The sequence below is a fragment of the Neolamprologus brichardi genome, chromosome 13 (assembly GCF_056152115.1).
Source record: "Neolamprologus brichardi isolate AB-2024 chromosome 13, ASM5615211v1, whole genome shotgun sequence".
NCBI classification, from domain to species: domain Eukaryota; kingdom Metazoa; phylum Chordata; class Actinopteri; order Cichliformes; family Cichlidae; genus Neolamprologus; species Neolamprologus brichardi.
In genome coordinates, this window is record NC_142116.1 from 27,814,554 (window position 1) to 27,840,859 (window position 26,306).

The 26,306-nt window shown below is 39.7% G+C and overlaps 1 protein-coding gene across 6 annotated transcripts in view; it reads left to right on the forward strand.

The window, feature by feature from the left end:
- Positions 1–26,306, forward strand: part of rims1a (regulating synaptic membrane exocytosis 1a) — a 110,084-nt gene that overhangs the window by 77,187 nt on the left and 6,591 nt on the right. Inside the window, exons 10-29 of one of the 6 annotated variants that reach the window (XM_006806963.2) lie at positions 819–942; positions 1,823–1,840; positions 4,273–4,319; positions 6,512–6,627; positions 6,721–6,851; positions 7,397–7,568; positions 7,751–7,898; positions 8,139–8,195; positions 10,991–11,156; positions 11,601–11,705; positions 12,153–12,212; positions 14,215–14,292; positions 16,249–16,338; positions 17,512–17,595; positions 19,172–19,228; positions 19,553–19,618; positions 23,311–23,420; positions 23,511–23,629; positions 25,699–25,859; positions 26,017–26,231. In XM_006806963.2, the coding sequence (XP_006807026.1) occupies positions 819–942; positions 1,823–1,840; positions 4,273–4,319; positions 6,512–6,627; positions 6,721–6,851; positions 7,397–7,568; positions 7,751–7,898; positions 8,139–8,195; positions 10,991–11,156; positions 11,601–11,705; positions 12,153–12,212; positions 14,215–14,292; positions 16,249–16,338; positions 17,512–17,595; positions 19,172–19,228; positions 19,553–19,618; positions 23,311–23,420; positions 23,511–23,629; positions 25,699–25,859; positions 26,017–26,231 (2,124 nt within the window). The remainder of the gene's footprint in view (positions 1–818; positions 943–1,822; positions 1,841–4,272; positions 4,320–6,511; positions 6,628–6,720; positions 6,852–7,396; positions 7,569–7,750; positions 7,899–8,138; positions 8,196–10,990; positions 11,157–11,600; positions 11,706–12,152; positions 12,213–14,214; positions 14,293–16,248; positions 16,339–17,511; positions 17,596–19,171; positions 19,229–19,552; positions 19,619–23,310; positions 23,421–23,510; positions 23,630–25,698; positions 25,860–26,016; positions 26,232–26,306) is intronic. The other 5 variants (XM_006806965.2, XM_087850407.1, XM_006806966.2 and 2 more) reach the window with 5 other exon arrangements.

The following is a 26,306-nucleotide window of genomic DNA, read 5'->3' on the forward strand; positions in this document are numbered from 1 at the left end:
ATCCATTAGTAATCTACAACGGGCATGTTGTTGGCCGATGTCAGCTGTGGCCACAACGAGGGGTGCCAAGGGAAGGCGCTGGCCAGAGAACAAAAGAAAAAAAAGAGCTGATGTCTTTCTTAGGCATGGTCGGATATTACCATAGTTTCTGCTGGAACTTTTACTGGAAGATGTCACTTCCCTTACCAGTCTGAGGAAGGCACATGCTATATATTTGTGGTATACGACGCGTGGTCTCTGAACTTGTAGTTCAGTGTAGGCTAATCAAGAGATCTAAAAATGTGGAAGTGGACATGGTCACACGTATTGACAGATGTTCTTATGTGGGATCATGCTGCTAAGGTTAAGGTAGTATGTAGGCTGTGGTGGTGTAGATTGCCAGTTGGCGACACTGTCTCTTTTGGCTCGTGGGCTGGGAGGTTGTATTTGTCTTTGTGTTTTGTGTTGCAGGTGTCCAGTGGGGTGTGGTTGGGTGATGATGGATTGGGAACACCTAGGTCCAGTGTTCCCCTGTATAAACGCATGCTCCACTTGTTACCTCAGGGGGAAGAATAACTTTGCACCTAAGCTATTATTGCTGCAGACTTTTGTGCTCTTCTTTTCCCAAACAATGTTTCACTTACTACATTAACACACGTTCAAACATGCCAATATTCCTGACTCATTTACTGACATATGTCATGTTTTTTTGTCCTTTGATAACTTTATTTAGTTTTGTTAATTTCAAATAAAAAGTTTATTTGTATTAATCCTGTCAACAGCCCTTACTTTGTCATGGCTTTTGAGCTAGTTATGACAATGTGGACATCTGATTTCAGGTGACGAGGTTTTGCAGTGGAACGGGAAGCTGTTACCGGGAGCAACTATGAAGGAGGTTTACAACATCATCTTGGAGTCTCAAGCTGACCCTCAAGTGGAGTTGGTGGTATCCAGGCCTATTGGGTAAGTCAGGCATGAAACACGTCCAGTATACTGTCAGAGTCATATGTTTTTACCTGGTTTGTCAGGTACTAGCCTATTTGTAAATTTAAACCCTTATTTAATTAGGCAACATTTATTTGGACTCAGAGTTGACCTCAGACAAAGCAGGAGGTTATGATGCACAGCTGCATTCAACGTATTAAAAACAACTAGCCATTGCCTGCAGCTGCCAAGTTTTGGACTGGGAGATAGCCATGTCTCATATGTCCCCTTTAAAAAAGCACTTGCTTTTATTTGTTGGATGGTAAAAGCTGAATTATTATTGACCAAATAAAACTGTCTGTAAGCTCCATTAAAGATAGGAGAAGCTGCATGTGAAGTTTTTAGTCGATGGATTGCAAAGCTCAACAAGCACAGTCATGAACATACTTCTGAAGGCAGTAGACGCCCTGAGTAAAATTTATTTTTAACTCTAAGTGTATCATTTCAAATCATTAGTATCAAAAGTCATCAGTAAAGTTCATTTTCCTCGAGATACTTTGAATTGGATGCTTTCTGGTACACTAACTTTGCCTTATGTTTAGCAGACTTGCTAACTCTTACATTGCTGACATTAGCAAAGCTTTGGAAAAATTTAATTCAAAGAGAGGGACTTTGAGGTGTCACCCTCTCATTTTCTATTATTGTTCAAGAGCTGTCATTCCAAAAACGTCACACAAACCAGGGTGCAAGCTGGTTTCAGGTATTTTGAATACGTTTTGTTGTTGTGTGTAACAAGGTCAATCCAGTGGGTTATTTTAAAAGTAAAGTACCCACTGGTGCAGCTCTCAAATTTTACTTTTCTGCTTATTGATGGAAAAAAAAGTTGAATATATGAATTTCTCTCCAAACACTCACGAAGGGTGTATAGAAAATATCAGTAAGTAATCTTTTTTTTTTTTTTAGGACCTTTTAATTCTGCCACGCTTATGGAAACTATTTTGGTTTTGCTGGTGCCATTTTGCATCCCTAAAGGAACTAACTGTAATACTGTTAAGTGAGAAATCTAATTGATGTCACTATACGGTTTTATGAAAGTAGCTGCACTGTGTGCTGAATTAAACTGCAGGTTTACCTGTTGGGATGCAAAATGGCCAGCGGAAAACATCATCAATGTATCAGTGTTTTCGCAAGCTTTTAAGCTGTTTGTGCAGCATCTGGAATTCCTATTTTTTTAAACTCCTGATTAAGTCTTACCCTTGAGTAAATTCATAGACTGTATATAAAAAATGGTCCCAGCAAGCAAGTAAACTTGCATTTTTTTTAAATGGCCACAAGAGGGCGACTCCTTTGGCTTTCAAAAGTCTTATTGTATTGAAGTCTTTGAGAAAATGGCCTCGCTGCTCATTTGTTCTATGCCCACACTTTCCTGATGGGTTTATGGACTCAGGCTCTAGTGTCAGTTGTTATAGAATGCAATATGATGAGTTTTTTGTTAAATTTTGGTCCCACTTGGAGTCAAAAAAGGACGATAAGAATGGCATGTCAGATAGCCTGTCTTGTGATTGACAAGTTAGAATTTGACAAGTTAGAATGACTACGCAGCTGCGACTTCTGTTTTTAAAAATTGAAGATGACAACATCCTCAGGACTTGGAAGAACAGGATTTTTCAAAGCACTGGCCAATCTGGTCTTTAAGTCTGACGTCATTAGCCGTGCCTGGGCCTAAACTCCGCTGCAGGTCCCTAAGTCACACGATCACTGCAGCGTCACTGAGAGTTAAAAACTCTCTAAATTCTTTCATCTGTAATAAAATGATCAGTGTGGCTGCTCTACCAGGTGTAACAGTTAAGTTTACATTCAGGTATCCATGAAAACCGAATTTATGAAATTTAACAAAGTTTGTAGGGTTACTGAAGCTTGGCTAGCTGCTGTATAATGATGTGCTACGTGATCGCTAGCGACACAGCTATGTTAGCATAATTAAAACAGTGAAGCTGGAGGATGAACGCTAAATATTTTCCACTCGATAAAAGTTAACGTGAGGGTTCCCGATGGTTCCGAACAAATGCAATCGCATGGCAGGATGGCAGGACCCACAACACGAGGTTAGTCATTAATATACTGCTGCATGGGCTAGCTATAGTTTTAAAAACGGAGCTTTAAAATGAATAGCAGTAATAAAAACCGAGAGAGGCCGACAGTGATCACTGACTGTTTTGGGAGGCTTGTTGAGATTAAATAGAACAAGATACAAAGCATTAAAACATGTTAAATACACAACAGCCTTATTAAACGCAGTAGTTTGGGCTTGGAAGCAGGATTCATCAGGTCATCACTTAAAAACCGGATGGTGTGATGGCTACGTCTGTCTTTTATATACAGTCTATTAGTAAAATCCAGCACACAGTATCCCTGGTACCTTAATTCTGAATTACTGAAGTTGGGTTTCATAAAGCAAGCAATATTTTTTTTTCCATATACATGTTTCCTATTTTTGATTTTGGAATGTGTTTCAAGGCAACCTATGATCCATGAAACACTTATCAGTTTAATACTTGAATTTACAAGTAAAAATTTTACTGAATGAAGCAGTTTTCTTTCAACTTGAAGTAGAAATAAGAAAATTTCAGTCTGACAGTTATACATTAAGTACAAACTTGAAGGTAGGAGATGACTAGCCTAGCTATTTCCAGACTTTATGCTAGTTTATCTTAATTAACTTTAAGTCCAGACACTAGCTCTTTGAGTGGTATCCATATTTCTCTCAAAAAGAATGTTTTTTAGGGATTTGATTGTTGAATACTGGTTTGTTTGGTAAGTAAAACTCTAAAACACTGCCTCTTCATGTGTAAAACCATCACATGCCTGATGTGAGTCCAAGATTAGCACACTTTAAATTTCAACTGAAAAAGAAAATTACACTGATAAGTGTTACACAGATTACCATTTCTTTTCCTTTACATTACATTGAGCTGGTGCAGTGGATTCTGGTGTTTCCCATGGGTTGTGGTGATGGATAAGAAAAGATGGCGGTGTGGATAGACGCTAATGAGCTAATGGTTTTCACCCATTATAATTTCCAGTTGTGATTGGTCGAACAGAACTGAGTGAGTCTGGGAAACACTGCAGTCACGGGAAGAGCTTTGCTCTACTCACATCTCCCTTTGCTTCTCCATTTTTTTTAACCACATGATCCTTTAATCTCAACATCCAAATAACCTTTGTTTACAGTGCTGCTTTCTCCCTGCGTGGTAACTACTGTCTGAATATGCATGCACGCCTGTGTGTCACTTTTACATCTAACATTCTTAGTCTGACTTCAGTGCCAGTACAACTGTGACTCATGTGTTTTTGCTGTTTCTCTTTCAGTGATATCCCAAGAATCCCCGACACGTCCCACCCTCCATTAGAATCTAGTAGGTATCTCCTCTGACATGTTGAGACAGCTCTGTGTTTGTTTGTCACCTATGTATGTCGTATTAAAGCAAAAAATAAGTTTGTTGATGTACTAATATACTTTATGTTATGGATGTCATATTATGTCATATAAACTTAAAGGAATAGTCCAAAATTTTGAAATATTTGTTTCCTTTCTAAGAATTAGGTCTTGTGTGATTGAGTCAAGAAAAACTGAAAGAACTACCTCAAAGGTTTTTTAAAAAACACTATTCAACTGTTCACAAAAATGTAAAAAAATAAAATTTGTGGTTTTCATTAGTGGAAAAAATAATGAGTAAATTCACTTAATTAAAAATGTCATAAATGTCCTTTCAATAGTGTAATGGTTTACAAATTTACTTGGCAACCAAAAGGTCATTGGTTTGATTCTAGCTGGAGACGCAGATCCCTTTGGGGTTGTGTCACAAAGAGCATCCAGTGTAAAATTCTGCTAAAACATGCACAGCTGCCCACTGTGGTGACCCTTTGTGACGAATGGGCACCTGAAAGTAGCTTTTTATGCGTAAAAGTCGTCATAATAATACTTTGAACTTACAGTACTGTCAGACAAATGGTTAAAAAAAGGTTAAAAAAATATTGCCTTCTGTATTTTAGTAGAGTTGTAAAGGTGAGGTATATTGCTTTGCCGTTTGTACACTATGTGCTTTTTTTTCATCCTATTCTTTTCTAATTAATAGATAAATTATACTATGTTAAATAGATGACATCCACTAGTGGCTCTGCCAGTTATGTCTATTTTGGAGTTGTTTAAATTAAGAGCTCATTCATTGGTGAAATTTTCCTGCCTTGTTTCTTATGCTAAATTAAACTGATTTCTTCCTGGTATTTATATTCTCATCTAACTCCCAGCAAGAAAGATAAATATTGGCCCTTAAAATGTTGAGTGGTTTCTTTAAAACAGACACTCATCTTAAGCATAGCCAGAGTATCAAATAATGATGTAAATGTATGTATAATTGATTGCAGAGCTCAGGATTCAGACTGCTTTACAGGTTTTTTTTTCTATCTGTGACTCCGTGTGACATCACTAAGAGCAGATAGTCCTAATATGATCATCTGAGACAAACGGCTCTGGCTAAGACAAACGATGATGAAGGGGTGCCCAGAAAGCCCAATATGACATAAATAAGGATTTTTTTCAAATAATAAATCATGCAAAGGTATTCTAATAGACAGGGGTGCACATAAGTGGTCCGCAGGTGCACATTCGCTGTCAAAATAAAAGACGCGCACCAGATAAGAAGTTGCAACACGCTTTTGCGTACATATAAAAAGCACTGTTTTTGTCCGCTAGAGTGGGATTTTCATGGCACATTCTGCACCACATCTCTGTGCGTTCATCATTTGTTTGAAGCCAGCTCACCTCCTGCAACCACTTTTCAGAGAATATGCGCTTCTTTTGCGGACTCCTTCTGACATTTCTTTGGAGGTGGAGGAACACCAAAGTAATTGCTTAAAGGAGCTTCTTCGACATCTTCGTTCTAAAAAATGTCTGTCCTCCTCCAGAAAATCTTATGTAAGCAAACGCACGTTGCAACTTCTTATCTGGTGCGCGTCTTTTATTGTGACAGCTAATGCGCACCTGCGGACCACTTATGTGCAGCCCTGCTAATAGAGTCTAAGAATAAAAATCTCATGTTTGAAATGAGCATAATCGGTTCCCTTCAAACACGTGGAGATTGATGAGTACTAGAAGTTTTCTGTTCCCTTTCTGAACATGTGGCTGATAATGTCCTCTAATATTGCATGGAGTGACTAATTAGACAACTCTTTTTTCCCTGAAACTAACTGATATCTGACATCTGTGATGAATGTTAGCGGGAGAAGATCGGTTTCCTTGTAGGCAGTTAGTTAGATGACATTTGATCATGTAGTAGAATATAAGGCTTTCGTGACCCAAGTAACACTGAAGCCTGCTGGACTCTAACTAGGACAGAAGCGTGGTGATTTGTCATCCTGACAGGTTAGCTGACTTATTCTTTAAACTGTTTCTGTGTGAACTTTTCTGAGGCGTCTGGTGTTTCAGTAATGAACGCACCTTTGGTTTTGGTTTCGGAGCAGATTATGTTTTGAGTCTGACACCCTTCTGAAAGACAGCTGGCGTTTCCTGCTCAGGATTTCAAACATATTGCTTTCCCTGCCTTCATAGCAGGTTCCAGTTCTTTTGAGTCCCAGAAGATGGAGAGACCATCCTTAAATGTCCTGTCTCCCTCCAGTCCCGGGATGCTCCGAGATGCTCCGCAGTTAATGCCAGGGCGACTCTCAGTGAGTGTGGGCACTTGAACTGTGGAGGACCTTTCAAGTTTGCTAAATGTGAAGACATGACATCGGATTTGTTTTTGTTTGCTTCTCATCCAGGTGAAGCTGTGGTACGATAAAGTGGGTCACCAGCTCATAGTGAACGTGCTGCAGGCTGTGGAGCTTTCTCTTCGGCCTGATGGGCGGCCCAGGAGCCCCTATGTCAAAATGTACTTCCTCCCTGACCGCAGGTATGTCAACCCTGACACAGGCACTCTGAACAGTCACAATGCCTAGCCCTCATTTGGCATGAAAATTATGGCCATTTACAAAAGAGCCGCAAAAAAAACCTCATGACACGAAGGCTAGGACCCGATTCTTTTATGCAAACTGCACAAATCATGCACGTGACTTTTAATGTAAAACACTGGAGTTTGGCATCGAATATACTTATATAATACAATATGCACAAGTTTTTGATATTGAATGAGTATTGTTTAGTCCCTTAGACTCGGAAGAACAGTTTGTAAAAAGAACAAAAATTGCATGTTCTGATAGTATAGTCAGGGTGATCGCAGATGATGACTTTGACCTCACATGGATAAAACACATCTTCAGTAATCATGTTATACGAATCAAAGAGGGTTTTTTGGGAAAAGACACTCTACTGTGAGTTTAGCATCTCGTTTATATTTAAAGAAAGCAGTTCCAGTCAGCTGAATAAGGCACAAATGGGACTAGAATCAAAATCAACATTCAACTGACTTTAAAGGCAAGAATCTGTTGTTTAACACAGTGACAAGAGCAAACGAAGGACAAAAACAGTGAAGAAGACCTGTGAGCCAAAGTGGAACCAGACATTCGTCTACAGTCACGTCCATCGCAGGGATTTCCGAAACCACATGCTGGAGCTGACCGTGTGGGACCAACCCAGGTCTCCAGAGGAGGACAGCATCTTTCTGGGAGAGGTAGCACACACATCCACATACACACATGCCGGGAATTCATATCTTGTGGAGACATCTACTTGACACAATGCTTTCCCTAGCACCTTACCCTAACCCTAACCATCAAAAATGAATGCCTAACCCTTAAACATTTAACTTCTTTACAAAGCACATATTTACTGCGTGGTTGATGACTTGAACAGGTCCTGGTGGAGCTAGAGACGGCCTTACTGGACGACAAGCCTCACTGGTATCCCCTCCAAACTCATGATGTCTCATCCATACCACTGCCCCAGCCCTCCCCATACCTGCCCCGACGACACATAGACGCCCCTGGCAAGAAATTGCAGCGTAAGTCTGTCAAGATCTCGTGTCGTGTGCAACATGACATGCATAAGCTCTTTCATATATTTCTGCTTGTAAGTGTACACATCCTGTCCATAAGCAAAGTTTAGCATGCGTGTCTATGTAAATGTCTGCTTTCACTCCATTTCCCTAATACTGCATTTGATGTGTGCATCCATATATATGCGTTTGTGGTGTGTGTACACATCTGTGGGTATCTTTGTGTGTGTGTCTATTACTGTTTAGGTTCTCAGCGTGTAACAGAGGCTGAATTTGATGAGGGTACAGCAGTAGTATCTAAAGGTGGGTTGGGACTGTTTCTTAGTTTTACATGCAGGTTTTCTGCAGCTTGCACTTCTGTTCTCTGTGTTATTTGTAACTATAGCTTTTAAAAAATGAGAGCTGCTAAAGAGTCGTTACATTTAGGCTTGCTTCGTAATCCAGAATTTAAGTTATTTGGTTAAAAATTGATAACTTGAGATTCGAAATGACCCCAAAACTTCTTACATTGCACCAGATGTTGTTGTTGTTGTTGTTGTTGTTGTTTTAATTATCCATTAATAGAGACAGATTGTGGTCCTTTCACAATAAGTCCAGTATGGAACCTAGGTGCAGTAGTATTTTAGTAGTGTACAAAGATAACTGCATATTTGTGTACTTTACCAAATCTGACAGATTTACAGTTTAAAATAATCTTCATTTATCTTATACTTGTATTTGGTACCACCCTCATCCTTAAAACCAGCTTACTGGCTGCTAAACAGAAAAATCAGGTGGTGAGGTGAGTGGGGCTTTTTTGTGGGGCCTGTGTGCTTGAAAGGACCATACTGGAGATAATTATGATTCCCCTGAGAGGTCAAATGCAAGTTAAGAAAAAAAACAGCAGATTAGTTGAACACAGTGGAAATAGAAAAAGAAAATGCTGCAAAACTTACAAAAATCAAACAAAACAGAAGTGTTTTGTTTAAAAGATGGATGTGTGTACTGTGACATCATCCACAGGTTTATGACTTTCTGGTTTGAAGCCATGGGCTTAGCGTTTTTAACATCACCACACTGATTTCCAGAAAAAGTGTTGGGAGGGGGTCTCGGTCATTGGCTAACAACAATCAGTCATTCACAGTCATTAGCCAATGACCACGCCCTGTATATTGTTCTATTGTGAAACAAAGTATGAACAAGAGTTACAAAATATATTATATTTTTTATTTATGACTAAAAATTATTTACTGAGCACATAAACTCATCAGGAAAGTGTTTAGTTAGAAAGTTGTTTTCCCACAGCCTTCTGTAGGAATAAAGTGTTTTTACAACCACAGTTGGCCTTGGTGTATTGGCCTTCAGAAAGCAGGCAAAGGCACCTATTGCCTTTTTTTATCCCAACCCGGAGGCTACATCCATTTTAAGCTTGCAAGTAATGTAATTTAATAGGCTATTAGCAAGATTTTTAAAAATTTTAAGTATTTTAGGATTTGTAAGGTAACATGCTACTGGCATATAAGTAAATTGCATGTGGAATAAAGCTAAACTTACCTTCTGTGAGGGTAGCAGACATTAACATAATTATAGAGACGAATGCTGTAAGGTAAGACCATTACCATGGTTTTAAATCAGGTTACACATGAGGTGGAAGGCCACTAGCATGACTTCTTATATCTTTTATATAGTGTTTGTATCTAACAGGTTACTGACATGAAGTCAATCATCCATGTTGTGAGGGCTATGAGCATGAGTTTAAACTACATAAGTGGAAGCAGGGTCAGTAGCATGAATAATCATGTCTTTTATAACTTCTCTGGGTATAAAAATGTAACTTAAACTAGCTAGGCCTGCAGTGTTTCGCTAAAACACAGATGTGTATGTTAAATTATGTTGTTGTTTTTATTTTATCTATATCAGTGTATATAGTGAGAATGCAAAAACTTCTGTACGTAAACACCAAATGAATAAAAATTACATATATTTCTTTCTTCTTGTTCATTGCAAGCTACATATTCATGTAATAAGACAAATCAATTAAAGGCAGTGTTAGCATCACTGTTTGATTAACAGGTATTTACAGACATGCATGACAATACATTCCAGTGACCATAAAATGCCACAGAAATAAAAGTTTTTTTGCTAAATTTAATAACAGTAAACCTCATGTATACAGATTTATTTCAAAAGCTATACAGATGTAATCCTGGTACCCTACGTTTATTTAATAAGTTTCATCCAGACTGATTAATGCATCGAGAAAGAGTTAAGGAACAGACCTACACGATGATCACTCTGGTGAGAATGTGTTGTGAGGGTAGCAGACATTAGCTTAGTTATAAACAAATGCTGTAAGGTAGCAGAAAATGAACATGAATTTAATTATCAAATATGAGGTAGTATCATGAATTCCTCTGTATTTTTAGTGCTAATGTGTAGAAGGCTAATAGCATGTTGTAAGGGTAATAGACATTAGTTTAGTTCAGAACTTAGCAGGTGACTAGAATGGAATTAAATGTACATGGTATAAAACAGCAGACTGTTAACAAGATTTAGTCACAAATGTTATGATTTAATATGATTTTTTTTCTTTTTAAGTGGAAACAGTTCAGAAGTTGTCTTGTAGGCAAATGATAAATGTAATTCGGCCTGACTGTAGCTAATGTATGGCTTTGCAGATATGGTGGTGGATAAGAAACAATGCAGATTAAAAAAAGATACTGTAGAAAAATGCATTTCACTCTAATTCATACTGGCTATATTGGCTATGTTCCACTACTGATCTTGACTAACAGCCATATTTTAAAGCCATTAGCACATTTTTGCAACTTCAAGGCCCACGCATCTTCCCATGTATGCATAATGACAGTTATTGTATATCATTAATGTTTGCCAGGATCATATGGAAAACCTTAGAGTTAACAAACCTATTTTAGTAATATTATTCACTCAAGAAGAGACTGTATATGGATTATGTAGTACTGCTTTATACCGTTCCTTTCTTATGAATTTAACAGACTGAAGGTTTTGTCACTATTAAAGTATACACTCTGAATTGCACTTACTTTGCTATGATCTTGTTTATGTACGTGCGCATGTGTGCTGCCATTTCTCCATAGCAGCAGATGGACGTGGCAGGGAGAGGCAGCGGGAGTCCACATCTACCCTGGAGGTCCCTGAGCAGCAGAGGACCCCCACCCATCACATACGTTCTCGTTCCGTCTCCCCTCATCGAGAGGAGCAGGGGCGCATCCGGTCGCGGCCACCCAATGTCCCCCTCCAGAGGTGAGGGTTGAGTAAGGCAGGATTTTACTCCCCATTATTTGTCCAAACGGTTATATTTTAGCCATAAATTGTCTCGAACGCACTGCCCTGGACCGATTGCTGAGTCCTTTGAAAGAGCTCTGTCGATTCACGTCTGACGATGATTACTTAAAAAGACCGATATCGGCCTGGGGAGACGATAGTGAATGCATGGAAGAGGCAAAACCAAGATTCAGCAAAAACAGACAGGACATGAGTGTTTGTGGAAGCCAGCAAACTGAGTCCATCTACTAATGAAATGTCTGTCTGGCTCAGAACATGCAGTGCTGCCAGCTCTGCTTTTAGTGACTGAGCTAAATGAAACCGAGCAGCAGTGTGCCGCAATACCACCTGACCACTAACCTCACAAGTCAGTCTCTCATTTATCCGTCCATCCATTTATTTATTTATTTACATTTCCTTCAGGAGCCTGGATGATGAGCTTTCTCACGGTCACCGTTCTCGTTCTCCGTCCCGCTACTACGACGCTGGTAGAGGTCGCCATCAAGGGGAAGGGTATCTGGACGACAGGTGCGTGCCTGTGTTTGGTCACCACTTGTAGTGTAAATGTCATCAGAGTTGCTTTATGTTGTACAAGGGCCTAGTTTTTTGTGCAAATCCGCATCCGCTGAAAAAGTGTGTACAGAGTGTGAGTGCCTGTGTTGCCAAGTCAAACTTTGTTTACTGGTCTCTTAGATTTAAATAGTTGCTGCTTTTTGTCTGTTTTTGTTTTGTTTCTTGAAAAGCGTTTGATGCCGTAGCTATCTGTTGAGTTTCATGTTGCACGAGGTGACCTCAGACCTCAGTGTTTAGGTTGAAAGCTCTCGATTGCAAAACTGAATTTCTGAATCTGTGTGACTGTGTGGAACCAGCCAAAGCTCTCTTTCCTATTCACTCTCTTCTCCCCTCTGCTCTTCTGGGGTTTTTTTAACTGTTGTTGATTTCCTCATATGTCATCCATCCCCATGGTTACCACAGTGAGGTCTTCACGATCCACCAATCAATGCGAGGCAAAAGTGCTGAGTGCCTGCACACCAGGTAAACTGGCCAATCGTGACATGTTTACATGTTGGTTGTGGATGAGGTGTGTTTTTGTCAGATTGTCTCTAATTGCAGTCTGTCGCTCAAGACTGTTATTTAAGAGTGAAACGAATATGCCTCTGAAATCGAGGTAATAAAAATCCCGTGTAATGTGAAATGTATACAGAAAAGAAATGTGAACAAATCCTATGCAAACTTTGACTTCCCAGCATTACAAAAGAGAACCGAGTTATATCAGACCTTACACACAGACACATTAGTTGGTTTTAGTCCGTTCATTAAATGAAATAACTGTAAGAAAAACACAATGTGTCATGTCTAAATAAGGAGACAAAAAGGAGGCCAGTGAGCTGAAATTCTGTGGTAATCGAGCTGTACTGCTGCCTCAGATCCACAAGAGGACACTACAGGACCATGCTTGGTTTCAGACTTTGCTGCTTTTCAAGAATCAGTCCAACAGTACAGCTTGCAGGGGCTAGACCACAGGTGTCGAACTCCAGGCCTCGAGGGTGGGTGTCCTGCAGGTTTTAGATGTGTCCTTGATCCAACACAGCTGATTTAAATGGCTAAATTACCTCCTCAACATTTCATTTCTCTACTACTTCTCCAGAAGCCTGATCATGAACTAATCATTTGATTCAGGTGTGTTGACCCAGACACTGGCCCTCGAGGCCTGGCGTTCGACACCCCTGGGCTAGACTTAAAACGAAATGTTGCTTAGTGTACACCTGCTTTCATACGTCCAAATGATGAATATGCACCAATTCTGTCTCTGACTGAAACGATTTAGGGCACTTTTTGCATGATGCTCCAATATCTTTATTTAGTCTGAAGGCTTTTGGGTCATTCCATGGAAACTGTACTGGTCCTCCTGTTTCTGGTCAAAACCAAACTATGAATTTTGTGTTTCATAGCATATTTTAAAACCTGCAATAATGCACGATTTGAAAGCTCGGGAACTCGTCAAATATCTTTTTTATTAATACACTTGTTTGTCAGATAGTTAGTTTGGCCCAGTCACAGGAATACAGCCAACACTATAGCCTGAGATGAGGTAAAATCAAATTGGATAGAAAAATTCAAAATGATGTGTCAGAATTTCTCTATGTGGTCAAAGTTAACACCAGTATGCACACATATACAGTGCTGTTTGTAAGCCTGTGTAAACCTGCATGGCTCTAAATTAATTAAAAACATGAATAATATTATTTCATCCAAAAATACTTATTTTTCACACTTGATTGCTACATTTCCCATTAAGAGAGAAGTGTTGGTGCTGCTTAAACAAAATACAAAAAAGTTATTACATATATTACATGAGACACAGGAGACATTTTGCATTTAGTGTGTTTGGTCACTGGAAACTATATTTTTGGCGGTTTTGTTTTTCCCTTTAAATGTTAGGAACCCAAACGTGACAGTTTTCATGTAATGACTCTTACTGATTATTATTTATATTTTTAAGTTCACGTGTAGTGTAGTGACTTTTACATTTGTGCCATTTGAGCACACAGCCAAAGAGGTAAGTTACACTATATATACCTTTGTTAGAGGTATATAAACCCCCTATACAACCGTAGCTGTGTTAGTATCTAACCTAGGACACTTTTTGTACTTTTTATACACACAAGTGTATAAGTGTACAAGTGTTTGTGGAAAGGAGGGTGTAAAGTGCTAAGTTTGTCTGTAGAGAAGAGATCTGGCTGCTGCTGACTGTACGCTCTTAATGCAGAGATAATGTGCTTACTTATGCTTTAACACCCTAAAATCTTAGCCAGTGATTTTTGCAATGACCACAATATCTAGAAACATGTTGATAAATAAATCTAAATAATTAACAAATCAAAAATCAATGAGATCACTGGATAAGATGCCACTTCTTTCCCCCTTTGTATCTTTCTGTTGTCCATGCACTCCTATATACTTTTTTTCTGCTCTTCCTCCTTTTCCTTCCGGCTTCCTTTCCTGCTTGTGTCTGCTGCATGCATGCTAACATCAGGAGACCTACTAGGCACAATAACACACTGCCACCTAAGATGCCACTTTTGTTCAGCAGTTTCCGCAAACAGGCAAATAGGTAAGTCTTCAGTTCAATTGGTTCAAATGGAGAAAGTGTCCAAATCTGAAGGGACTTTCCCTGTGTCGTATTCCTATTCTCATGCCACTTTTAGAAAACTCACATTTTACCAAGGTAGATCACAGACTGTATGTAAAAGATTGACCTGCTCAGAGTTGTCACCTGTTGTTGGTGAATCCTCAAGCTGAACATTTTGCTTTTTGTTTTTTAAATAAATAAAGTTATCCCTCTAAGGGGGACCATGATAAAAAAAATAATGCCCATTAAATATTAATTGCATTATATAGTACTTCAGATGTTTAATTGAGCCCATAAGGTTTTCAGAAGGATCTTTTCTTGAATGTGTTTGATCATTTCCCCATGTTTGTTTTCAAATGGACATCAGGTGTCTCCCCCTGCTGGCCATTTAAAAGAATGCAGTATCTCTTGTCAGCACACAATACCAAAGGGGCAACAGCACAGGGAACAATTTGCTCGTCACCTGCTGCTTTGTTGCAGACATTTAATCGCTTGAGGACAATCCAGGCTTTAGTTGCCTTAGTAACACTATATTGTATGTAATATGCAGTCACATTCCAGCCAACAGCATCCTTCTATGGTATTTCATACAATCACTTGCCTTGAAGTTGAAAAAGTTTACATTTGGACCCGCCCACTTCTCGTTACCAGCGGTTACTTTGACTCGTCGCTTCAAGTTACTGAATCCCGACGACTTTTTTGTTCTCTGATTGCCACATCAGTCCTTGTTGCTTCCTGCGTGGATGTCTTCTTCAGGAGCATCCACATAAGTTATTACATGAGTACATTTTATTATTCATCTTTTTGTTTTCATAGATTCATTTGGACCTTTTTCTGAAATTGATTCACCATCAACAGCTTTTATTTCAAATGACCTCTTGCAGAACTCACACTTTAGCAATCACAGATCTAATGCAGTTTTTGAATAACTGGATAAACAACCAGAAGAGCTTCAGTATAATGTTATGTAGCATAACATTCACTGTCATTAAGGCGTTAATAAAAGTTTTACTGTTTATTAACAGCAGTTATTAAAGGGTTTCTGCAGAACCTTTACTTGTGTGAACTTGATTACAAAAAATGGCGCCTACTTTTTGTCTGCTGTCATACCTTGAGCGCTCCTAGCCAAGAGCGACAGAGAAAAAGTATGACTGTAAGACTTTGAAAAAAGACAACAAAATAATTGACTGAGATGACATTTTCATTGTCAGAAAGGTTCTTTGAGGTGCTATTAGATGTTGCTCTTGCTCTTCGCGCTCCATTTGAAGCATACTGAAGCCATCAGACAATTTGTAGTACCAGTGTCAACTTATATTGGACTGGTTAACGGTTCAGTCCTTCCATCACAGCAGAGTCTTCTGATTAGTTTCCAACCTGTTTTCTTTCATTTCTTTAGTTTCGTTAACAAATGATTCCACTTTTTGAAATTTCCATTTCATCAGTAGCTCCACGCTGCTTGCATATTAAATAAGTAACTCTGTAGCGAGACTGAAAATGGTCATGGCGACATGCCGCTCCACCACACATCTGTGGTCTAATGATGAGGTGACACATCGGTAAGGCACACACACACATTGATGATGGTTGATGGTTAACATGGATGTTTAAGTGTTCCGCGTTGGGAAAAATGCAGAGATCAATCAGTCTAGTTTTGGCAGTAACAGCTAGAAGACACGTTTTCCTCCATACTCCATCTCCATGTCAACCATTACAATGTACAGACACTGCCATCCTGACACCAGCTGGGTCAGTCATGGTTTAATTTCTTAGAACAGCATTATGATTTGGGAAATCTAACCAGACTTTCTTTTAAAAGACTTTTTCTGTTTGTCCATTGTTTTTCTCTTTGTGTCTGTTTTTGTCCTCCCACCCTGTCTCCTCTCCATCTCCTCCTCCTCTTCCTCCATTGGATGGCATGTTGTGCTGTGGTGCCTCTAGTGATCTGCAGCCTTCTCTGGACAGGGTTAGGAGCGCTAGTGCCAACTGTCTGGCTCCAAACAATCATGCCCCCTCACCAGAGACTGAAAGGTACCAGCCTCTGTGCCCAACCCCCTTCCTGTAGTCCTCCTGCACTTCAGCTTTCCCTGGTCTTTGTAGTTCCTTCACCTCTGAATGATCCTACACTAGCCTGATATCATCCTCACCCCACCTACACTACTATTGTGCTCCACTCTACTATTCCAGCAAATCCCCTTTGTTACCTCTGTCCTCAAGGTTGTTCATGATGGTGTTGTGATTTTCGCAAAGTCTCATTGGCAAGCAGCATTTTGAGTATTTGGGTCAGTTTAAAGACAACTTCATAACCAGCTATCAGACAAAGGAATCAGTTTACCTTACAATTTTTGATTTGTCACTTCCTTGAAATTATTCCCAACATTAGATGGTCGAAAGGATGTACTACGAAGCAAGATCAGTTGGTTAGCAAAAATAAGTGTAAATGATGCAGTTTTACTAATTCTAAGAGACACAATAAGTAAACCTCTTGAGCCTATAGACTGTATATAAATTATGGATGTAGTCACGGTGATGTCACCTGTTGGTTAGTGAAATCCCTTTGTAAAGCCTCAGGTGAAGCATTAATCAAAGGTAGACCCACCCTGCAAGCAAAGATTAAAAAAGCCTGGTTCTTCTGAACTTGCTTTGTAGTAGACCGTCTTTTCAGTTACTTTTGTCTTTTCAATGCTTAATACAAAAGTCCTGTTGGCATTTGTCCATTTACTTCAGAGTCACTGTGTCGTTCATGTTGTTCCTTCTGGTTGTAAAGTGATAACATAACTTCACTGTAAACAGTGGGATTCACATATAAGTGTTTCACGTTTTAATGCAGAAAAGAAATGCCCGAACAATTGATCTTTGCTGTCCATGAAAATGAGACGAAAAGCTAAAGCTAAAAGAAAAATATAGACTTGCGTTTAAGTGTCTAGAAACACAACACAAAATAAAGCTAATGTGGAATGTGAAAATGGGGAAACATTTGCTAACAAACTTGCCATATCCAGTTTATAAGGTGATAGCGTGCTAATATTGTGTTTACAGCCTGTTCTGTTACTCCCAGGTAGTCAAAATGTACCCATAGCAATGGCAAGCAAAAACAACTTTTTACTGTGCACTTTCCTGACACTGGAAAAGCGAATCTCTTGAATTTTTAATGACTTGCTGATTTGGTCCTATGGGTGATGTATTTTGTATGTGTACGCATAGAAAATCTTTGTCCCATTCCCTGCCCCGAAGACGTCCGGCAAGTCCAAGGATTCTTATTCAACATGCTTCCCCTGAAGATGACAGGTACCCTTTTGTGGACCATTCTCACCCAATTGCTTCTTGTCGGAGCTTGACTTGTGCCTTAAAATATCACGCCATTATGACCCAAACACTAAAGTTTGCCAAGTTACTTTCTTTTTCTTTTCCTTTCTTTCTTTCTTTTTTTTTTTTTTTTACAGTAGTTTTAGTAAGAAACACATTTTTGTCAAACCCAGTGGAAATATTCTTGGCTTAGTTGGGTCTTATTGGGTTGAGGCAAATGCCAAGCTCTTTTTGCCAGATTGTTATATTTCTATGAATGACTAGTAGTGATTTTACAATTTAACCTTTTCAACTTTCCAATTCGTCAGCTCTCCGCAAGTTTGGCAAGTGACTTTATCTTGTATCATATAAAACAAGTGTAATTAAACTAATTTTAGTACAAAATATAGCGCAAACTAGCCTAAACTCAGTACATGGGGTAATAACTACCCTGACTTTGTCCTAATGATGCAATAAATAACAAATGCCAACTGATTAGTGAGCTTTAGAGGTTTGGGTGGACAAGGTTTAGATCCTTAGTAAAGGGGAAGTCTGGATATGACTTTATCTACTTCCAAAATCAAAAAGAGGAAAAAGTCTAAAGATTTGGCAACACTTGTAGCATGTAGTACAACTTCATTGCTAGACCAATAGGTTTTGGCTTTCAAATTTCAAGAGGTCATCATAAATCAATTACAAAAGATATTTTAGGTAACATTTCTGAAAATATATGACCAGCAGTAATACTTTGGTTGGACTTTGCCAGACTAGCTTTTTCGTTAATCTAAGACTGTATGCTAGGCTACGCTAACACCTTCTAGTTGTAGTTGCACATCAAGCAGACAAGAATATATACAAGAAATATAGGTTTATTGCTATTGACTTACCTTTTACTTTGACTGCATTTTTATTTGGACAAATACAAGATAAAATCACAATCTATTATCACTTTTGGCAATTTAGCCTTCTGCTGCAAACTTTAGTAATAGATGAGCTGATCTCAGTGAGAGTGAATACGATCTACAAAGTAGAACTTGTCCCAATAAAAAAAAAAGTCCTCTAGGCATATACAATTTTTTTCTTTAACTTTGTCGCTCACATTGTGTAAAGGATTATTTGTGTGGCTTTTAGTGTGTGGGTTGTGTTCTTCTGGCTTGCCCTTTAATGCAAAGAGTGGTAGCAGCAGTTTTCGGTCGTGATTGTTGTTGCTGTATCTTTGTTTAGTTGACTTTCTGTTCTTTGTGATTTTTAGTATCAGGTTTGTGCTCGTTTGAAGTTAAGGTAGTTTGTACTGGCTCTGGTGTGAAATCCTGCCCTTTTGCTTTTGCTTCCCACAGTCTCTCCGAGTTACATTTTTGTTTTAGGAATTTGCATCCGCAGCTTCTGTGTGCTTTCCTTCTCCTCTTAGTCTTGGGAAGTCTTTTTTTGAAGGCGTATTACTCATTAGTGGTATAAAATTCATGCAATCCACAATTCATATCATAAGTGTGATCGTGTGTGTGTCTCTGTGGGTGTGTTTGTGTTTGTGCGTGGGGCGGTGCATGGATCATCCTTGTCATCTTCATGTCCGTGAATGGAGAATATGGATACTACTTCCGTCTCAAGAGAGTTTAATTCACCTCAGTACAAAGAAGAGGTACACACACATTTATGAACACACACACACATTTATGAACACACACACACACACGCACACAGGCACACTTACAGATGAAGCATGACTGTATAACACTCCTTATTCCTATCATCATCTTACCATCCATCACAGGATTCCTCCTATTTCCTGTTTTACAGATCATAAACTTATAAGGCCGGTGACGGCTCCAGACAGAGTCAGGCCCTTCTAAATTGAAATGATTTATCCACCATCATGCTCTCTTCCATCCCCTCATTCACCCATCCATCCATCTTTTTTTGTTCTGTGGTGTATTGTCCTCTTTACTCATCCACCATTCTCCAGGAAGCCTCGGACCCTGGAAACACCTGAAAGCCACACTCTTGGCAGGAAGCTCTTTGACAGTGGCAGGTAAGGCGTGTGCGGCACGCTCAGCATATTTCAGGTGGCTTGTTTTCACACAAAGCTTCTTAGATGCATTCACCAGCTGGGAAGAAGCTGTGTTTTAGTACTTGGTAGCAGATATTAGTTATAAATAGGTCCAAGTATTTTATGAGGCCCTTAATGCTTAGCCACAGTTAGGCACAACCACTGTGAAAGTTAGCATGGATTTCTAAAATTTCGAAGTCACAATGCTAGCACCTTGGCTGCTACTGTATTTCACTGCTAGAGCCAGAAGGTGGCACATTTGCATCATATATATCTGCTAATTAGAGCTAAGTAAGCAGACTCATAAATTAGCATTAATGGACTGTAGCAGACAGCAGGTGATATTTGTCATATAATTATACTAAAAATATCCCAAAAAGCACCAATAGGACAAACAAGATGAAGAGAACCAGGTCACTGACACAAATGACAGTAGTCCGATTGAGTAAAGTTGCCTGTATCAGCATTTTAATATATGAGAGTCTGTGGAGATTGTAAGACATGCAAGGAACCATTGCAGGATCAGCAGTTTTGACACTTTGATTTTCAGTTTAAGGGGTTGCCACGGTCTAATTTCAAGCACAAGCTAATTAGTGAGTTTAATTTCAGTTATCACTTAGGGTCCTTTTTCATTGGCTGTTTCTGTGTTGTCGTGGTCAGAAAGAGCCTGTAAGTGCACATTGATTTCAGTGGAGATGAATGTATCTGCTGATCTGCAGTGACAGTGTAGTACATCATCGTGCAATAAATGATCGAGATATGGAACATAGTGTCAGTACGTGTTTCCCAAGGGCTCCATGTGGTCCTTGTAAGCATGAAAGATATTCTGATACAAATGTTATGTGTCACACCAGGAATTTATGTTGCTGGTTTTACCACATATGTTTTGTAGGGCTTTATTTTTTAGACAGTGCTATAAAAGTCTTAGATTCTTCCACTGCATGTATACCATAGAGATGCCTCTTTGTTTAGGATACTAAAGACTTTTAGTTAAGTAGTAGGAAAAGTCACTTTTTTTTATATAATGAATAATTGCTACTATTAGCATCTCCAAAGTGAAAGTGCTAAAATGCTTATAAAAAAGGAAATTAGGTTCTGTGTTTAATATTTTCTTAAACATTGGAGCTGCTGATAATGACATGATAATGTGTAAAAATGCCAGTTATTAACACTGAGTGGAGTACCCAGGGGTCAGGGCTTCATTGGGCACATGGAAATATACAGTGAATCAAAGCCTTAATTGCGCAGCCAGCTAAACATCTGCGTTATACATTACCCTCTGTAATGTTTATATAGACACCAATCAGCCACAACATTAAAACCACCCTGTAAAATTTTATGACACCTTGGGAGAGATCTGTAGGGACATGGAGTCTGCATGCCTCGACAGTTGTTCTGTTGCACTGGGATGCTGGCATCAAATCCTTTGGTTTGCTTCTTTATTACTTCCTGTTGATGCTTTGCCAGATTTGTCAGAGGTCTCTTCCTGTTAAAAGGGAGTTCTTTCTTCTCACAATCACCAAGTGCTTTCTCATAGAGGGTTGTCTCATCATTGGGGTGTTCTAATATAAATGTTTTAGGATGTTCACCTTACAATATAAAGCATATTGTAAACTGCAACACCTGAAATCAGTGCGTTACTTGTTTTGCCTGGTTTTAATGTTGGGACTGAATCTGGTAAAGGACTGAAAGTGCTGTGACTTCCATCCAGATCTATTACTATATTTGGGTCCAGCTGCTCCAGTGTGCCGTCTACTACCATAAACACAAGCTGACATATGCTGGTTAGCGCTATCTGAGGGACATGCAATCATTTGCGACTTCAGGCTGTGAACACAGAAGCATAAAACTATTAATAGTCCTCATTGTGTTTGGAGGCATGGTTAAAAGTGTAGTGATGCTTTAGTGCAAAACTTTTTCATGCTTTTCTTATGAAGTTTGTATTGTTAAAATGTTAATTAAATTTAAACTAATGTTACTCATAAACGAATCTGTTTAGGTTTGCCTTCATTTAACATCATTTCTTGTATATTTTATGGATTCTTCCTTTCCCCCCATTTTTCCCATTCCTCAACCCCATTTCTGTCCCTGCATGCTGCTGCTTACACACTGTATTGCTGGGCTCCGGGTTTTTATGGCACTCGTGTGTATGTACACCAGAAACAAGTCCACCTCCATTTAAATGGGCTCCAGGGGAAAGCAAGCCCCACTGTGTCCCCTTGGTAAATGGATTCATCTTAAATCAGCCTTCCTCTAACTCATTTAACCAGAGTCTTGTTTGCTCACTGTAGAGACTCGTGGAGAGGAAAGACACAGGGCTGCTGCTGCTTCTGTCAGCATTTGTATGTGTGTTTGGTGAAATGTCTTTGCCGCATCTCATCAGATGCTGCTGCTGTTTGTGTAGTTGTTGTATATGTGTTGTGTGGACTCTGCAGTCATTGTTTGTATGTGTAATTTCTGAGTGGATGTGGGAATTTGTGGTAAGTGTTCATATCTCAACATTTTAATACTCGGACAATGATTAAGCTTCATTTAACAGTAATTTTATCAATGACCAGGAATATATCTGCTCATGGGTGAGCTAAGGGTGCCTCTGATTGAGAAACCCAGTAGAGGTGTGTATTGTATTGATACCAACGCTGGTATTGGTATCAGAACGATACTTTGCTTCTAACCTCTAAATTCAGCACATAGCCCAATAAATTGTGTTAAATGTGTTCAATCATTCCATTTACATTTCAGGTCTCAAAACTTAAAAACTTGAAGGTTTAAAGAAGACTTGACACTAGGATGAAACCACAGACTCATCAAGAAAATGTTTAGATTGAGTGAAAGGGAGGACAATTGTCAAAACAGCCTTTTACTCAGCCAGACTTTTTCGCAATCAGAGATGTCGCCCCCTGCTGGCCATTAGAAACAATGCTGGTTTATAGGCACTCGTACATTTGTTTCACTTCTCAGATCCAAAAGCTACAAACCACTTCTTTGCAGTCTATATTCAAATAAAATGACAAAATGTCATGAATAACCCTTGTTATTAGTAGTCCAGTGGAAAGGAGCCCCAAATTTCAAGATTTCTAGTAGGAGAGGGAATAAGTGTTATGTGAGAATGGATGTGTCGAATGGATGGATGTGTACAGTCGTGGTGGGATTTGTGCCTGAAGGCTTTCACTTTCTCAGTGTGTTGTTTCACTGTTTAAATCTTGATTTGCTTCTCTTACTGGCAACAGAGTCCCTCACTGTGAACCCCAAACAAGCCTCACTTTGCTTCACTCTGTGAATATGATGTTTGATCGAAATGTTGCTGCTGCTGTTGTCTTGTTTCCAACGTCGATGTTCCTCCTATAGCTTCTGTCGTCATGTCTTTGTTTTGCAACCTTATGTCAATTGATACTCGCCTAACATCGAGAAATGTGAAATTGCAGCAGGTTCATCCAATGTCGAGTACTTGTCAACATTTTGTTCACTGTGTGAATGGGATAACGTGAAGACATCAAATTCCACCAGCGAATGGCTCTCTCGACTGCAAATGTGATGACTTTAATATCGTTTTCCCTTCTTCCCATCTTCACACTTTTCATCCTTCCTTTATATTCACACTTCTTCTCTCCACCATGTCTCCCCTTCCCCTCTCCCTTCTGTTTTCTGCTTTCCGTCATGTTGTTTTGTGTTAGGGGACACCTCCAAAGTGGTGGGTCTCTTTCCTCCTCGGTGACGTCCTCATCAACTCGCAGAGTGAGGCAACTCCCACAGCTTCCCCCCAAGAGCAGCACTGTAGAACAAGGTACAAAGAAAGGTTGACCCATATAGGGTCATTTTTGTGCAGTGTCCGATCAAGTACTAGTTTTTCAAGTTTCTTTCCTTCACCGTGCAGCCCTGGTAGCAGAGGAGCGTGTCCGTCAGCTCCAGATGAGGGTTCATTCCAATCGGGTCTCAGCTCCAGCCACCTCCAGCCAACAGGACCTTGACCGAGCGCTCAAGAATAAACGAGAGGTAGCCTGACCATTCGCTTTAAAACAAGCTCGTCTGGAGAGTGGAGGAGGAGAATAAAGGTTCCAGCCAGACAGAAAGAATGAACCATAATGCTGCTCAAGTGCATCGCAGCGAATTGCATTGACTGTCTGAGAAAGTAATAAATTACAGTACAGTAATGGTGAAGACCACTCCATAAAATGAATCATTTCCAAATGGGCAGCCACTCAAGAACTGAGTTAACGCTTGGAATCTTAAAATGTATAATCCATACCGGCTGCTTTCTCTATTTTTTTCCCTTAGAGAAAATAGTTTAATATTGATATTGTGACGTTTAAAAATATGTACATGCCAGTAGTTTAACTTCTTCTTTTTGTCTGTGTGATGCATTACAGAAGGCTAATCAGAAAATAAAGCATGTTTTAATATAGCAGACAAAACAAACACAACATTTAGGTGGAAGGTGATTAGAGCTTGGATGCATCTAAGCATCTAAAAACATTAGCAGCAGCTGGAGTTCCCAGTGTACAGTAGTCTCATCCACCTAACAACTCAGATTGCTGGTTGCCCTGTAATTTGTCATCCTCCTATATGGCAATGCATGAGTGTCTGTCACTGTACTGAACTCACATCTGACTGGTAAACCAAGGGAGACATATGGTAGCACACAGTAGGTTTGTGCTGCTTTATAATCCTTTTTCACTCTAATGCGTACTATGATTTACGAAACAACCAGCTTAAAACTAGTGATTGAGACCATAAACATGTCAGGAAGTTTCCTGAGGCCATGAAAAATGGAGTCAAATGTGTTCTTTCCCTTTAGCGGTCCACACAAGAAGACTTCTTTATGAAAAACTCAGAGTTGCCCTCTGCTGGTCATTAGAAAGATTGCAGTTCTTCCTCTTCACCCTCACTTTTCAGACCAAAAGATGCATCATGATGCACAGTCTATATGGAAAACACCTGGTTCAAGTTTTAGATTTTTAATAGCTTGTACGCCAAATATAATGTTGTAAAATCCTTTTCTGTAACTAACAGCAATTTTCTATCAATCAGCGTGTTGTGCTATCAGCAAATGGACCAATCAGGATGCAGCAGCAGAACGCTAGCATTTTATATTCAATTCAGTTCAGTTTTATTTATACAGCGCCAGATCACAACAACAGTCGTATCAAGGCGCTTTATACTGTAAGGTAGACCCTACAATAATCCATACAGAGAAAAACCCCAACAATCATATGACCCCCTATGACACAGGTGTCGAACTCCAGGCCTCAAGGGTGGGTGTCCTGCAGGTTTTAGATGTGTCCTTGATCCAACACAGCTGATTTAAATGGCTAAATTACCTCCTCAACATTTCTCAAAGTTCTCCAGAAGCCTGGTCATGAACTAATCATTTGATTCAGGTGTGTTGACCCAGGCTGATATCTAAAACCTGCAGGACACTGGCCCTCGAGGCCTGGAGTTCGACACCCCTGCCCTATGAGCAAGCACTTTGGCGATAGTGGGAAGGAAAATCTCCCTTTTAACAGGAAGAAACCTCCTGCAGAACCAGGCTCAGGGAGGGGCGGGGCCATCTGCCACAACCGGTTGGGGGGAGACAAGGAAGACAGGATAGAAGACATGCTGTGGAAGAGAGACAGAGATTAATAACAAGTGTGATTCAGCAGAGAGGTCTATTAACACGTTGCGTGAGAAAGGTGACTGAAAAGGAAATACTCAATGCATCATAGGAATATTGAAAGTAGGCTTCCATATAAGGACATACCAGACATACCATCTTCTTATTGTTATATATTAAATTCATTCATATTGATTGAGTTTGTCAAAACTAAAATAAATGTCAGGTTTATTTTGGGGGTTTTCCCAGAAGAAAGTGTAAATAATTATTTAAATTTAGCTTCGTTCACTTAGTCACTGAAGATGATTGCAGGTGATTACAATCCATCTATTGCTCATGTATTGTTACAGCTTTAAACCTAGAGCATGTGATTGGTGTCGAGTCACCATGGCGATGGCTTGAGAATTACTTGCTTCATTTTCACAGCAGTTTTCTAAAATATCTGTTTTATGATGTGTGGTTCATGCAGCTCTATAAGGACCAGAGGAGAAGTAGTGAAAATGTTTCCCATAAGTCCTCAGACAGTGATGTCAGCGACGTCTCAGCCATCTCTCGAACCAGCAGTGCCTCTCGCATCAGTAGCACCAGCTACATGTCCATCCAGTCAGAGAGACCCCGCGGACGCTTCAGGTACACACACACACACACACACACACACACACACACACACACACACACACACACACACACACACACACACACACACACACACACACACACACACTCATTTAAACGTTTTGAAATAGGGTATCACAACATGTGTTATCATTTATAATGTCACCATCAGCCGAGCCATGCGCGCATCGGGTCGCCACATGATGAAGAGCACCAGCATCAGTGGTGAGATCTACGGCATGGAGCACGCTGACGGCAGCCAGTCAGACACGGCACTCGGGAGCCTGGGTAGCGGGATCAAGAAGCGGCGCTCAAGCTTGAGCCAGCGTGTTGTCGCCATCCTGCCATCCAGAAGGAGTCGAAGTACCTCGCAGCTTAGCCAGACAGGTCAGACAACAGACTGACCAAGTGTCCCAGAAAAACAACGTGGAAAGATTCGTCCAGAAGGAAAAACTTTTGAGT